This window comes from Sus scrofa, chromosome 4 (assembly GCF_000003025.6).
Source record: "Sus scrofa isolate TJ Tabasco breed Duroc chromosome 4, Sscrofa11.1, whole genome shotgun sequence".
Lineage (NCBI taxonomy): Eukaryota > Metazoa > Chordata > Mammalia > Artiodactyla > Suidae > Sus > Sus scrofa.
In genome coordinates, this window is record NC_010446.5 from 61,113,087 (window position 1) to 61,126,134 (window position 13,048).

At 34.7% G+C, this 13,048-nt stretch overlaps 1 protein-coding gene across 1 annotated transcript in view; it reads right to left on the reverse strand.

Moving 5' to 3' along the window:
* Positions 1,404–13,048, reverse strand: part of PI15 (peptidase inhibitor 15) — a 28,380-nt gene continuing 16,735 nt past the window's right edge. Inside the window, exons 4-6 of the mRNA XM_001926809.5 lie at positions 12,035–12,167; positions 11,798–11,913; positions 1,404–7,185 (exon numbers count right to left, since the gene is read on the reverse strand). Coding sequence (XP_001926844.1) covers positions 7,050–7,185; positions 11,798–11,913; positions 12,035–12,167 — 385 coding nt within the window. The 3' untranslated portion in view covers positions 1,404–7,049. The remainder of the gene's footprint in view (positions 7,186–11,797; positions 11,914–12,034; positions 12,168–13,048) is intronic.

The window sequence follows — 13,048 nt, forward strand, 5'->3', positions numbered from 1 at the left end:
AATGATAATTAAGGACATTGTGCAGTTTATCATGTGGAAACTCAGAACAGACTGCTGTCTATACTCAAGTTTGGTAATCTCATATGCCCCTTGATAAGTGGGTACATTGACTTTGATCAGTAGGTTAGCAATATAGGTAACATGCCAAGACCTTACTCCTCATTCATCAGGGGAGAAAACTGAAGCCACAGAGATTCAACTTGTGTTGGTGCCATCTCTCCAATTTGTCAGGACGGAACTAGTCACTCCTGCAGAGTTGGTGCAATGGTACAAACACAGCTTAGGAATAAGTCGGTGCCCCTGGCACCACCATGCCAAGATTCTTGTCTCAGGAAGAACTGGGTCAGAATCACTGACAGTGGGAATAGGCTTTGGTCCCAAGAACGTAGTCAGCTGTTTCTGGAAAAGCTGATGTTCATCTTGTAAGGGTGTGCCTGCTTCTCATAGGATGGTTGGCCACAGCTCTTACTGTTGAGGGAGACAATGGAATCAGGCACCCACAATACCCCCTATTTCTTCACTGTGACAAGTATGTAAGACTTGAGGGACACGATTCCTTTTGCATCCATCAGGCCTAGTCTGAGGGGTCTATAACATGCAACATACACACACAAACATTTACACATATCAATGAATGGAGCCCCACTCCTGCAGAGATAGATGGAGCTTTCCAAACATTTGGATGAGAAACTGGAGGCATAAAAGAGGAGGAAGTGAAGTGAAAACGGAAGACTACTGAGAGAAAGGGAAGCTGAAAGCGAGCTACAGAGTTCTGTGAGATATTCTGAAAAGTCTGAAGTTCATGAGGCTTTCTTGTCTTGAGTAAAATATGGTAAGGAGAAGTTTAAATACATTCCTAGAGTTGAGTCCTTCTCAGCAAACTGGCCTGGAGCCATACTGTCTCACTGGAGAGAGAGGAATTACCCTCTGTAAGGCAGAGCCACCCGGTAAACCCCCAGCCTTGGTCCAACTAGTGATTGGAGGTGGTGCTTCTCCCCCAGAAATGCCTATGGTTTCTCTTCATGCCCTCAATATGAGGAAGCATGTAAATATTTATGTCCCCCTGCTATAATTTTCCTCAGTTGGAACTTCTTGATACAATGTTCTTTTCCTCTATCTCTATGTAAATGTCTTTGATATTGGTACTTCACAATGTTTTTCAGAATTAAATAGAAAAATGACGGAAGAAGGAAGGAGGCAGGAAAGGAAAGAAAGAGAAAAAAAGAAAAACAGATGTTTTGATGTATTTCAGTCAGGCACTAAAGACATAATCATTGCCACTTTGGAAAAGTAGTTCATTTCTTATCAAAACTATCATGACATCTAGTTCAGATTTTATCATAGAATTATCAAAAACAGGAAAACAATTAGATTCATGTTGTTAATTAAACTTTAAAAACAAATCAATTAATTATAACTTTTTATTGAAAGAGAAAACAATGTAGCAGAGCTCAGAAAGCTACACTTGTTATGCTTTATAAAGACAGAGGTTTACACAGGTTTTTTGTATGTACACATTCATGACATTATATCACAACATCAAAGGCACTTTTACTCCCACAGGTAATGAATAAGAATATCAAATTAATATTTTTAAAAATTAAAATGATACAGTCTGTTTTAGGATTATGTACATATTTGAAACATATTTTTAAACATTATTTTCATATGTGCATCACAATTATCTCTAATTGTCAGAATATTATGGTACCAAAATTCTGTCTGTCAAATAACAAAACACAAGATACTGTAATCTATAACCAAGCACCAAAGTCAGTATTTAATGCTCCATCAAACTAAGAGGATTCTAACACATGCAAAGTGAAATGGGTGTTTAAGATAACAACTGAAATACTTTTAGAGTTTAACTTTTTTTGTCTTTAATTAGCTGGTTATTTTAGAGAAAATGGGGAACACTAGATGATTTAGATCAGTTTTTTCTAATGATTTAATATAATCCTAGGGCTCTCAGAAGAAACTTCCAAGGCACCGAGGAAAGTTTGGGGAATAAGTAGGTCCATTTTACGGGTATCATATTTTAGAGCTTTGTATGTGATTGAAGTCATACAAAGGGTTCTGTTGTTTTAAAATAAATTTGAAAACACTAATTTGGAAAACTGCTTCAAAGTGTATACCATTTGGTCATGCAGACACAGTTTAAGAAATATCTTTGTCAAAACAGATCATCACACTTAGTCAATTGCACAACTCAAGTGAAAGTTTACTTAAAAATGTTGCCTTCATTAATTACAGAAGATGTAATTCTCAGTTTTTATGCACATTCTTAAGTTTAGAAGGACTTTTTAATGGCATAATAAAATGTTATTATTAGCTCAATAGTATGACCAAAGAGGATTATCAAATTATAGATCAAGTGGAAATAGATAATTTTTTGATACATGTAATTATTTTAATGTATAAAAATAAATTATCACTTCTGAAGGTGAGACACACTTATAATTTTCTGTTTGATAATTTTAATTCTTATTGTATTAATGATGTAAACAAAATGAAAAATATATAAATATGTAGTTCAAAAAAAGAACACTTTAATAAGCACCTTAGAACTGGAGTATCATTTTTTAACATTATTTAGGAAAGTGGATGTCAAGATACATCATCTCTTATCCCCTTATAAAATTATGTAAATATATTCAAATATTTTTAATGCTATCAGATTTAGTGAGTATCCAAGAATTCTAATATTATGCAACTAAAATTTTTATTGACTCTAAGAAATGGTTTTGTTGCAGGTCAAGTAGCCATCAAGAATTTGTTTTTATAACCACCAGAGGGCGCCAGTGCCTGCAGCATGGTTGGTGTGGGTGTTAACGCTAACCTTTAGGTGATAGTTGAATTTGACATTGCCAAGATAAAAATACCTTTAAAAAAAATCGATAACTTCTAAGAAATATGTTTGCATTTGGTAAAACCTAAATAAAGCTGGACTATTGTATAAAAAATAGAGTTTACTGGCTTATGTCAGTTAAGATTAATTTAACAAGACTTCATTAGTATTTCTAAATCAGGGATTTTTAACAAAGAATAAAAGGAGAGTTCCTAAGCTACTAAAATTAACAATTCATTTAGCACCACATATTTAGCACCAGAATAGATACTTACAGTTTACACTTAATATAAACTTTAATTGCAAAGAAACTTCAAAATTGTAGCAAGTATATGACAGTTGTAATGCATTTTTCAGCACCATGTGAATTGTTAAAGTTTCTAAATTTTTGCTTCACCTCTCATAAGTCAATGTTAGACTATGACATAAACTTTAAAAATCATTATGCATGTGTTTAAATATGTCTTCCCTCACACATGTAATGACAATACAAAAATACATATAATAACAAAGATAATATTAGACATTGATAGAAATCTAACTTTACTCTCCCTAAACACTTCTGTAGGAAAAGGCTTCTATCCAAGTCAAGATTTGTGTCCTATGCTACTGTGTAACATAGGGAATGGTGTTATACAAGGGGGAGAACACAGGTCCTAGTTTAAGCATGACTTTTCAGACATATTTGATGTATCTGTTTAGCTTATGCATTCATTTAATAAGCAGAGTATGAACACAAAACATTTAAAACTGGCCTAAATCTGTTTTAGATTTACTTATGTGGATGTTATAAGTTGACTTAACACAAGCATTTATTAATGGGAAAAATATATATATTGCTTCAATTCACATATTCTCAGTAAATTGTATTGAAGTTTCTCTACTGTTTGGTCAACTCTGTGCTAAAGCTGCATGGAGCTTTCAAATGAATATTTCCACGAAGTTTTCAAATAAACACCACAGCACTGCCCAATTTAATTTGTTAAGGAAGCCCTAATGGACCAGAAAAGTGATGCTGCTTGGACAACTGAACAGAAAAAACAAAACAAAAACAAAAAAAATATGATAATAATAAAAAACATTTCTGCCACATTTTAAAGCAAGCCTATCTATCATAACCAGGAGTGTTAAGACTGTGTCTACACAACTCAGATACACTTCTGTATCAGTTTAACAGCAAAGATTGTTATTTTTCCAGTCTTTTGATGACATGGAAGCAAAAAAAAAAAAAAAAAAATCTATACTGTGACAGAAAGTTTTTACTTTTCTACTGAATAAAGGATGATATGAAAAACTGTGCCAAAGATAAAAATCAATGTTTTAGAATATATATGCCAATTACTATTTCTTTTCAATGAAACTGTTTGAAATAGAAAACCTCAGTACTGACTATTTAAAGCTGCTCTTATGAAATAGCTTATGCCCAGACCCCTTCTGTCTCTGGGAATTACAGTGAGAAATAGCTATCCTAGCACCATTGTTGCATGCTGTGAAAAAAATATGACATGCTTTGTTGACATTAGCAAACTTTCATTTGCTTTAGCCTGGAAAATAAAACATTTCACATGGCTACTTTATATTACTGACTTTCAAAAGTACAGATAGAATAACAAATATACCCGTTATATTTTCAGCTGAGTTGTTAAGTTACAAATAAACTACAGTTCTAGCTGTGATTTGGAAAGGATTGTGGAGTAGAAATTATGAGTGTGTGGACCCTAGTCTTAATCTGATGTTTGATGAGTTATCTGGATTGTTGATGCTTTCAAAGTTTTGTACCTAAGACCTTTTAGTCTTAACAGAACATGGAAAGGTGGGATTCCTCTAAATTCTTGCAATTCTGAATTTTCTAGTTAATTCTAAAAACTTGTTCATATAAGCATTTATTACATTACAGCCACTATGTAAGAAGCTGGGATAAATACAAAGATAAGACAGAATTCTGCCAAAGAGGAGCTCATGAAAGACCTATTTTTTGTCTCAAACAAATGTTTCACAATATTAACGATAATGTTACTATTCATAAACTCCTATTACTATGGTAATTTTACTTTCCCATGAACCTCTGTGAAACATGTGGCAAATATCATTATTCTTTTTGAGTACTAAGAAACCAAGCCATGCAAGTAAACCAGCAACAGAACTGGAATTGCTAATAGCCTTTTTGGGCTTAATGGTACTTTTGCTTCTTTTATTGAACTAGTTTAGCAAAATCAAGGATGAAAATACTTTCTGGATAAATTAATTTCTCACTAATGAGCTTTCTTTCCAATTGCCTAGTTAAAGTTGGATTGGGGCCTGACTCTTACAATTATTTCCGTTCTTCACTTTAGTCTCAGAAAATACCCATTTTAAATAAAGTCTGTATGTGTTCCCACAAAAGCAAAGTAGTATGATATGAAAACACTTGATCAGATTCAGTGCATGAAAGAAATCAGACCAATTGTCATCATGTAAACCTAAACTCCAGATGGTGGATGTTTCCTCTTTGGATTTAATTATCTGTCATCTTTCATCTACCCTAAGAAACTGCAAATGTGTAGGCAATTTTAAACAAGTAGCCTCCTTCTGTTATTTGTACTCTGGAACAACCATGTCTACTTATTCCGTAATTCTATTGAAGCATTACATAGCCTGAACCCAGCCCCCCAGCACACACACTTGAAATGTAATGTGTTCGTGTCTTGACCCAAAGGTTGAATTCTCACTGCAAGTGATTCTCTGATTGGAAATAAGCTTTCCCAAAAATCACATGACTGAAATTTTCATAGTAACTTTGACATCCACCAAACTTAATGGAGAATTGAAAATTATTCTGTTTAGATAGACAAGTAAAATTTGGTAATTAGCCTTTAGAATATCATCAGAAGGCCCCTTTAACAAAATCATAACTGTCTATGATGTGCACATGGGATCTTTAACACGATGTTTAAAGACTATGATGATTGGGTTGATTTGCACCAAATAAGGACAAGCAAAACCATGGAGAGTCGGAGGTGTCCTTGGCACCTCCAATGTTTCTTTCTGGCATTCTGCACCTGCTGACAGGCCTCAAGGTATACTAGACCTTCAGGATATGTCCTTCTGAAGCTCTCCATGTGTGTGTGTGTGTGGGGGGGGGGTGTAACCCTTTTTCTGGGACTTTTTATCTCTGTAACCCGAATCTCACTTTTCTTGGGCCTCACCAATTTGCATGGGTTTAACTTTTCACCTTCCAAAATCACCTATTTACTCTCACCCACCAATTCCTGGTCAGTTGTTAATTCGTCCCTGCCTCATTTAGTTCCAAGCACTCCAGCTACATTTTCATGCTAATCAGATGCTTGACATATTACACAGCATATCACCTTTCCCACCTACCTGTAAACTGTTGCAGTAACTTTCTCAAAATCACAAGAAAAACCAATTTGTTAAAAAAATAATTTTATACCAAGATAATTAGTCTGAATTTCTGAATATTTTTTGTGAGCTTCTTGAAGGCAGGGATCATATCTTATTATCTTTGCATTATCCAAACATAATTAGCATTGTGCCTTGCCCATCATGACCATGCCACACAGGATTACTGATTCAATAAAAGAGAATAAACAAAAGGCATGATTTGAACCTTACATAAGTCAAGTATATCTTTTGGTGAGCCCAAATAATATATCTCTAGGATGAAATCTGTGATTGCTTAATTAAGATATTGTATCCAGATATCACCGAGGGTTCTTTCACAAATTATCAGTTTTTGGCATTACAGAAATGGGTGCTGAAGATGTCCCACAACCTCATGTATATTTTAGAATAGGATTTAAAAAATTTTTCCTCAAGTTAACTATAGATTCATATTATTATCTGTGTATTACATCATCTATGCGTGTATATATACACACATGTATTATAGGCCAAATATCTATTTTATTCTTTAGGGCCATATCATAATTCCTTTGGAAAACAAGTTTTGGAATGGGATGCATCAACGATGTCAATCCTACGTACAATATTTTAATTTATGCTTAGAGGTCAGAAAATAGAAACAGATATTCTGATTACCTCAAAGGATTAAACAAACACACTAGACAAACACTAATTTATACAATGATAATAAAAGGAAAACAAGATTATGATAAAATATGTATAGTATGTGCAAAACTCAATATATATACATGCCTATGATTCCCAGAAACCATTATATTTCCTGGAGGAAAAGATAAGCTTATTTAAACCAGTATAGGTAGTTTGACGTTACTCCTGGAAAACAAAGATTATCAGTACAAGAGCCCCCATAACTTGGAGGGCAGGCTGAACATGGTACCCCAACTTTATATGGTGCTTCTCCAATCCAGTTGCCCCTAGAGAGAAAGAAGAAGTTAGCATTAGTGCTACTTGCCCATTTAAAAAATCTGAGTGTCCTTTAGCACATGATCACATGTTTTGGCATGTGAGGATATTTCTAAAAGTTTGTCATTTTCAAAAAGCACTGAATGTTATATCCATGTCTTATTTCTACAGTAGTTTATCCCATATACCTTACTTAAAAATATTTTCTTTCTAAGTTAATAATATGTTAATTTACAGGTGAGAAATAAGGCGCCACAGTGGATGGTGACATTATTAGTCATCTGAGAGCAGGCTTGACGCTCTATCCACCCACCACATCCACACCTTCCTACAGTAGCCTTCTAGAGCAAGTAGGCTGTGTCCACTTAAACTTCCTTGTTAAAAAACTCATTCTAATGTTATTATAAAGATAGTAATATATATATATATATATATATTGTTTTGATGACAGTAGCTTTGCAATATAGTCTGAGGTCAGGGAGCCTGATTCCTCCAGCTTCATTTTTCTTTCTCAGCATGGCTTTAGCTATTTGGGATCTTTTGTGTTTAAAAATTAAAAAAATTTTTGTTCTAGTTCTGTGAAAATGCTATTGGTAATTTGAAAAGGATTATATTGACTCTGTAGATTGCCTTGGATAGTACAGTCCTTTTGACAATATTGATTCTTCCAATCCAAGAGATGGATTTGTGTCATCTTTGATTTCTTTCATTAGCATCTTATAGTTTTCAGAGCATGGGCCTTTAATCTCTTTAGGTAGGTTTATTCCTAGGTGTTTTATTCTTTTTGCTGTAGTGGCAAATGGGACTGTTTCCCTACTTTCTCTTTCTGATCTTTCATTGCTGGCATATAGAAATGCAATAGATTTCTATGGCATATATATATACAATGGACTATTACTCAGCCATAAAAAGAATGAAATAATGCCGTTTGCAAATACATGGATGGACCCAGATTTTCTCAAACTAAGTGAAGTTGGTCAGTGAAAGACAAGGATCATATGATGATGTCACTTATATGTGGAATCTAAAAAAGAGATACAAAAGAGCTTATTTTCAGAACAGAAATAGACACAGATTTTGAAAACAAACATTTGGTTAACAAAGGGGGAGGGTTGGGGCAAGGGATGGACTGGGGATCTGGGATTGGCATATGTACACTGTGGTATATGGAATAAGTGGCTACTGGGGACCTGCTGTATAACACAGAGAACGCTGCACAATATCTATGATAATCTATATGGGAAAAAAAATCTGAAAAAGAATGGATTGTGTACATGTATAACTGAATCACTTTGTTGTGCAGTAGAAGTCATCACAACATTGTAAATCAACTCTACATCAATAAAACTTTAAAAATGAAAAACGGTAGTAATATATATAAACAAATATTTGTGTATATATAATTCTGGAAGATTAGAAATGATGAAATGAGCAAGAAGTTGTCATAAGAACAAAAATAGGTTTTAAATATTCAAAAGATTTCATTCTAAATTTGAAAAATAGTTTAAATTCTCAGTATTCATAAAATGAGACATGGAAAACTCAATAAGAGAATAATGGCTTGTAGAAGCAGCCTTTAAAGGTGATTCCAAAACATTTTCCCATATGCAAGCTCACAGTTACGGTTTTAGTAATGCTGTTAGTTTTTAAAAAATACTGAACACCATTTGACAGAATTATTATGTGTTGCCAATATTTTTCTTCAGCTGTAATAATGATCATCATTATAATTATATACAAAATTCACCATTTAGGGTGGCTAAGAACACCCACGGTAACTTACTGTTATTAAGCTCTTCTAACTCTGAAGGAGGAGGTAATAAATGGTGGTTAGTAACTACAGTACTAGGAAATAACACTATAGCCAGCAATGTGAAGGAAATTGAATGGTTGAAAATTTGGTTGTCGATAGTAAAAGTCAGGGTTGAAGATAAGACAGAAGTAGGTGAAGTCTAAAATATAAGACAGATGGGTCTCATCTTTAAGATCAAACTAAGACCAAACAGGTGACTCATAAAGTGTATTTACAAGGCATGAAAATAGCCTCTTGTTTTGTTTGTTGAAAACTTACACTTTTATGTATAATGGAAAATTTATGTATAAAATGAAAAACATGCTGATTATTCCCATTATAAAATGAAATGAGATCCCAAGACTATACACATCTATTTAGCTTGTTCTATAGTCTGCCTTCCAGAGAAGCTTCCTCAAGCATAATTCTGATAATGTCACATGTTTGTATATAAACATTCCAGCAGAGTGCAGCTCACTCCTTTAGCCTAATCTCTCTCATTCTATATCCATAATCTCATTTCCCTCTGTATCTTTACCAAAGCCATAAAAACATAGGGACTTCATCCTGTGCTTTTTTTTTTTTTTTTTTTTTTTTTTTTTTGTCTTTTTGCCATTTTTTGGGCCGCTCCTGCGGCATATGGAGGTTCCCAGGCAAGGGGTCTAATCGGAGCTGTAGCCGCTGGCCTATGCCAGAGCCATAGCAATGCGAGATCCGAGCCGCGTCTGCAACCTACACCACAGCTCACGGCAACGCCGGATCCTTAACCCACTGAGCAAGGGCAGGGATCGAACCGCAACCTCATGGTTCCTAGTTGGATTTATTAACCACTGCACCACGATGGGAACTCCCCCTGTGCTGTTTTAATTTCATATTTTTCAACTTACTCTAATACCTTTTGGAAGTTATACCGTACATGGTTTTGGTAATATTAACTTAGAAATACAATTTTATGATATGAAAAATTTATTATATGTTATAAACTTTTACGTGAATGGAGGATGATTATATTCAGTAGGAAACCAGTCAACTGATATATTATTCATCCTTTTCATTTTTATTCTATTTCATCTAATTCAATTAACTCACATTCTTTCTTTCTCTCCCTTTCTCTCTCCCCCACCCCAAACACATCCCTTTCCTTCTCTGTTATTTTCTTCCCTGTAAAAAAATTTAGGCTTGCGATAACGTCGTATTGGGATTGGAAAAAACATATTCAACTATGGGGATTTTAAAGCTTTCTTTATTGCCTAGGTTTCAAAAGAATGGTTCTTTATTACAGCAAATATAGCATACTAACATGGCTTCTTAATCTCTTAGACTTATAAAACAAGCACACATCTCATCAATAATGTTAGAAAATTCTCATCATTGGCCAAAGCCAGAATAATTAAATGAATGTAATAAAAACCTCTCTTGCTATTTGGGAACTACTTGGCCTATTTATGTCAAAAAGAAGGATAAAGTTTTAATAGGAAAATATAAAGCATAAAATGGAAAATCAAACAAATGCACAGTTTTAATGCTTTTCATAATGTAGCCACATTCCACTTTCCAAATCTTACTATTTTGTGAAGAGGGGACCATCGGGAAAATCGCTATTTTTCTAGCTTTACAAAAACACTGCCACTGGCATACTACCATATAAATGAGTAATGCAGTTATTTGTGAAACATTTTCTCATTCCCTCCCCATACTGGCAAAGCAGGAGAAAAATCTTTGTTTGGGACTTACTTTGGACGACACCAAGAGTGTCATAAATCCTCTGCACATTTTAATATTTACTCCGAAGGGGAACAGACTCATGTATAAATACTGGAACATTTTATCTGAAGAGTTATTGTTATCAAAAAGGCATTTTATCAAATGTTAACAAATGCTTATTTATCCTCATAAAAATGTTCATAAATGGGACCATATTTTATAATCGTTGATGAATTTTCACAACACCTTTTTATGTATGGCATAGGATGAAATTACTGAATATTTTTTACACTGACATTTAAATCATGGCCAAGCTTCCATTAAAAGGAAGTCATAGCATTTAAATTTTCCCTTCTGATTTTGAATGCCTTCCTCACCATCTATGGAAAAAGTAAACTATGATTTTAATTTTACACTTAAAGAAAGAAGAAGGACTTGTTTTGCTTTCCTAGTGAAAAAGTTAAGCCAACATTCTAGTACTGATTGACGAGACTATTGCGGTGTTGATAAATTCCCTTAGTAGATCCTATCCTGATGCCTTTTATACACCTATCAAAAGCCTGGAGGTACACTGTTTATTTTACAATTACTGTGTCTAGAGAAAGATGGTCTCACCTCTAAATCTCAAATTGTTTTGCCTGCCATTTTAATCTAGAATCCTTGTGAAAAGAAACCTTTTCACTCACCACTTTTCAGGTAGATGAGAATAACGGATGATTTGAGAATTAGAGGCCCTTCATTGTCTTACTCATCTTATTTACCTGTTAAAAATACCTATTGGGGAATTCCCATTGTGGCGCAGTGGAAACATAGTAACCATGAGGATGTAGGTTCGATCCCTGGCCTCTCTCAGTGGGTCTGTAATCAGGTGTTGCTGTGAGCTGTGGTGTAGGTCACAGACACGACTTGGATACACGTTGCTGGGGCTGTGGCGTAGGCTGGCGGCTATAGCTCTGATTCAACCCCTGGCCTGGGAACTTTCATATACGTGGTTGCGGCCCTAAAAAGCAAAAAAAACAAACAAGCAAACAAACAAACAAAAAAAACCAAAAAACCCTATTGGACTACACTGGAAGATATTTAGCATGATTAAGATTCCAGGAAGGAGAGTCCAGCTGGGTACTTACTTGGGGGCATAGTTGCATACCAAATAAACTGCACGTCGCCATACAGCTCCCCAAACATTCATGTTTTGACAAGTGTGAATTGCACATCCTATTCGATTAGAGGTAGCCCAAACCATCTGCAAAAGTAAGCCGATAGACCATTATTCAAGTCAGAGCTAAGAAAATGCATGTTCACCAAAATACTAAGAGCATTGTTTAAAAGCATGAATCCAAAATGAACAAGACAATTTAAATGACCTGTGTATAATGTGTGCACATGGGGCCAAAACATCGCATAGGACATCTGGGGTTGCAGTCCTGAGGGTATGGAAAGGCATAGTCTTTCACTTCATCATACCATGGCTTGACCAACTGGAGAATAGAGCGATATCTAGATATCAAGGAAACAATGAGAACTTAAGAGTACAGCAGGCACAATAGATGGTGGACTCAATTGTTCTTTTTTGCAGATGATTCATGGTAAATCAATAGCCTACCCTCTCCCCATTACCATTACCACCTAGTAGAATCCTCTTTTCCTTGAAGTAGAGCCAAGCATGAGAATGCCCAGGACTGGAGCCAAGTGATTCTGAATCTAAGTTTGCAACTAGTTGTTTCAAAAAGAAGAATGCCAACCTTTCAGGAATCATCACCTCTGTCCTGTTTTAACCATGTCAAAAATTTCTTATATCAGAAACTTACACACAATTAAGGATTAGATATATATAAGAAGTTGTGATACTAGATTCAGTGTGATTTTGTTTTCCTTAAACTTGAATCATTTTAATTTTAATAATAGCACACCTGATTTTTCCTCCCTTATACAGAAGAAAATGGGTCTTTGGAATGTTGGGTGATGACATTCCACAGTGATAGAAAAATGATCCTATCACTGGGAACACCTTTTTCCTTAGTTGCATGTTCTTATATATGCAGATGTCTACACGTGTACATATGTAGACGTGTATAACATAGATACAGGTATATGCAAATATGGGAAAGTTGCATACACACGATAATGGCTTATGCCATTGCCAAGGGATTTTTCAGAGGTAGAAAAGACAGGATATAGGATACTGTCTGATCCTTTCAAAGACTCTGAGGTAAGTGTAGAATACAGGCTAAGGGAGAGTGTTCCAAGGATGAAAGGGAAAGCTGTTTTTTGGGGGTTTTTTTTAGCCTCTTTTAATAAATTAAATAATCCTTGAGGACATCTAAAACAGTCATAGGACAAGCATCAGTGCCTGACACATAGTAAGTCCTCAATAAATA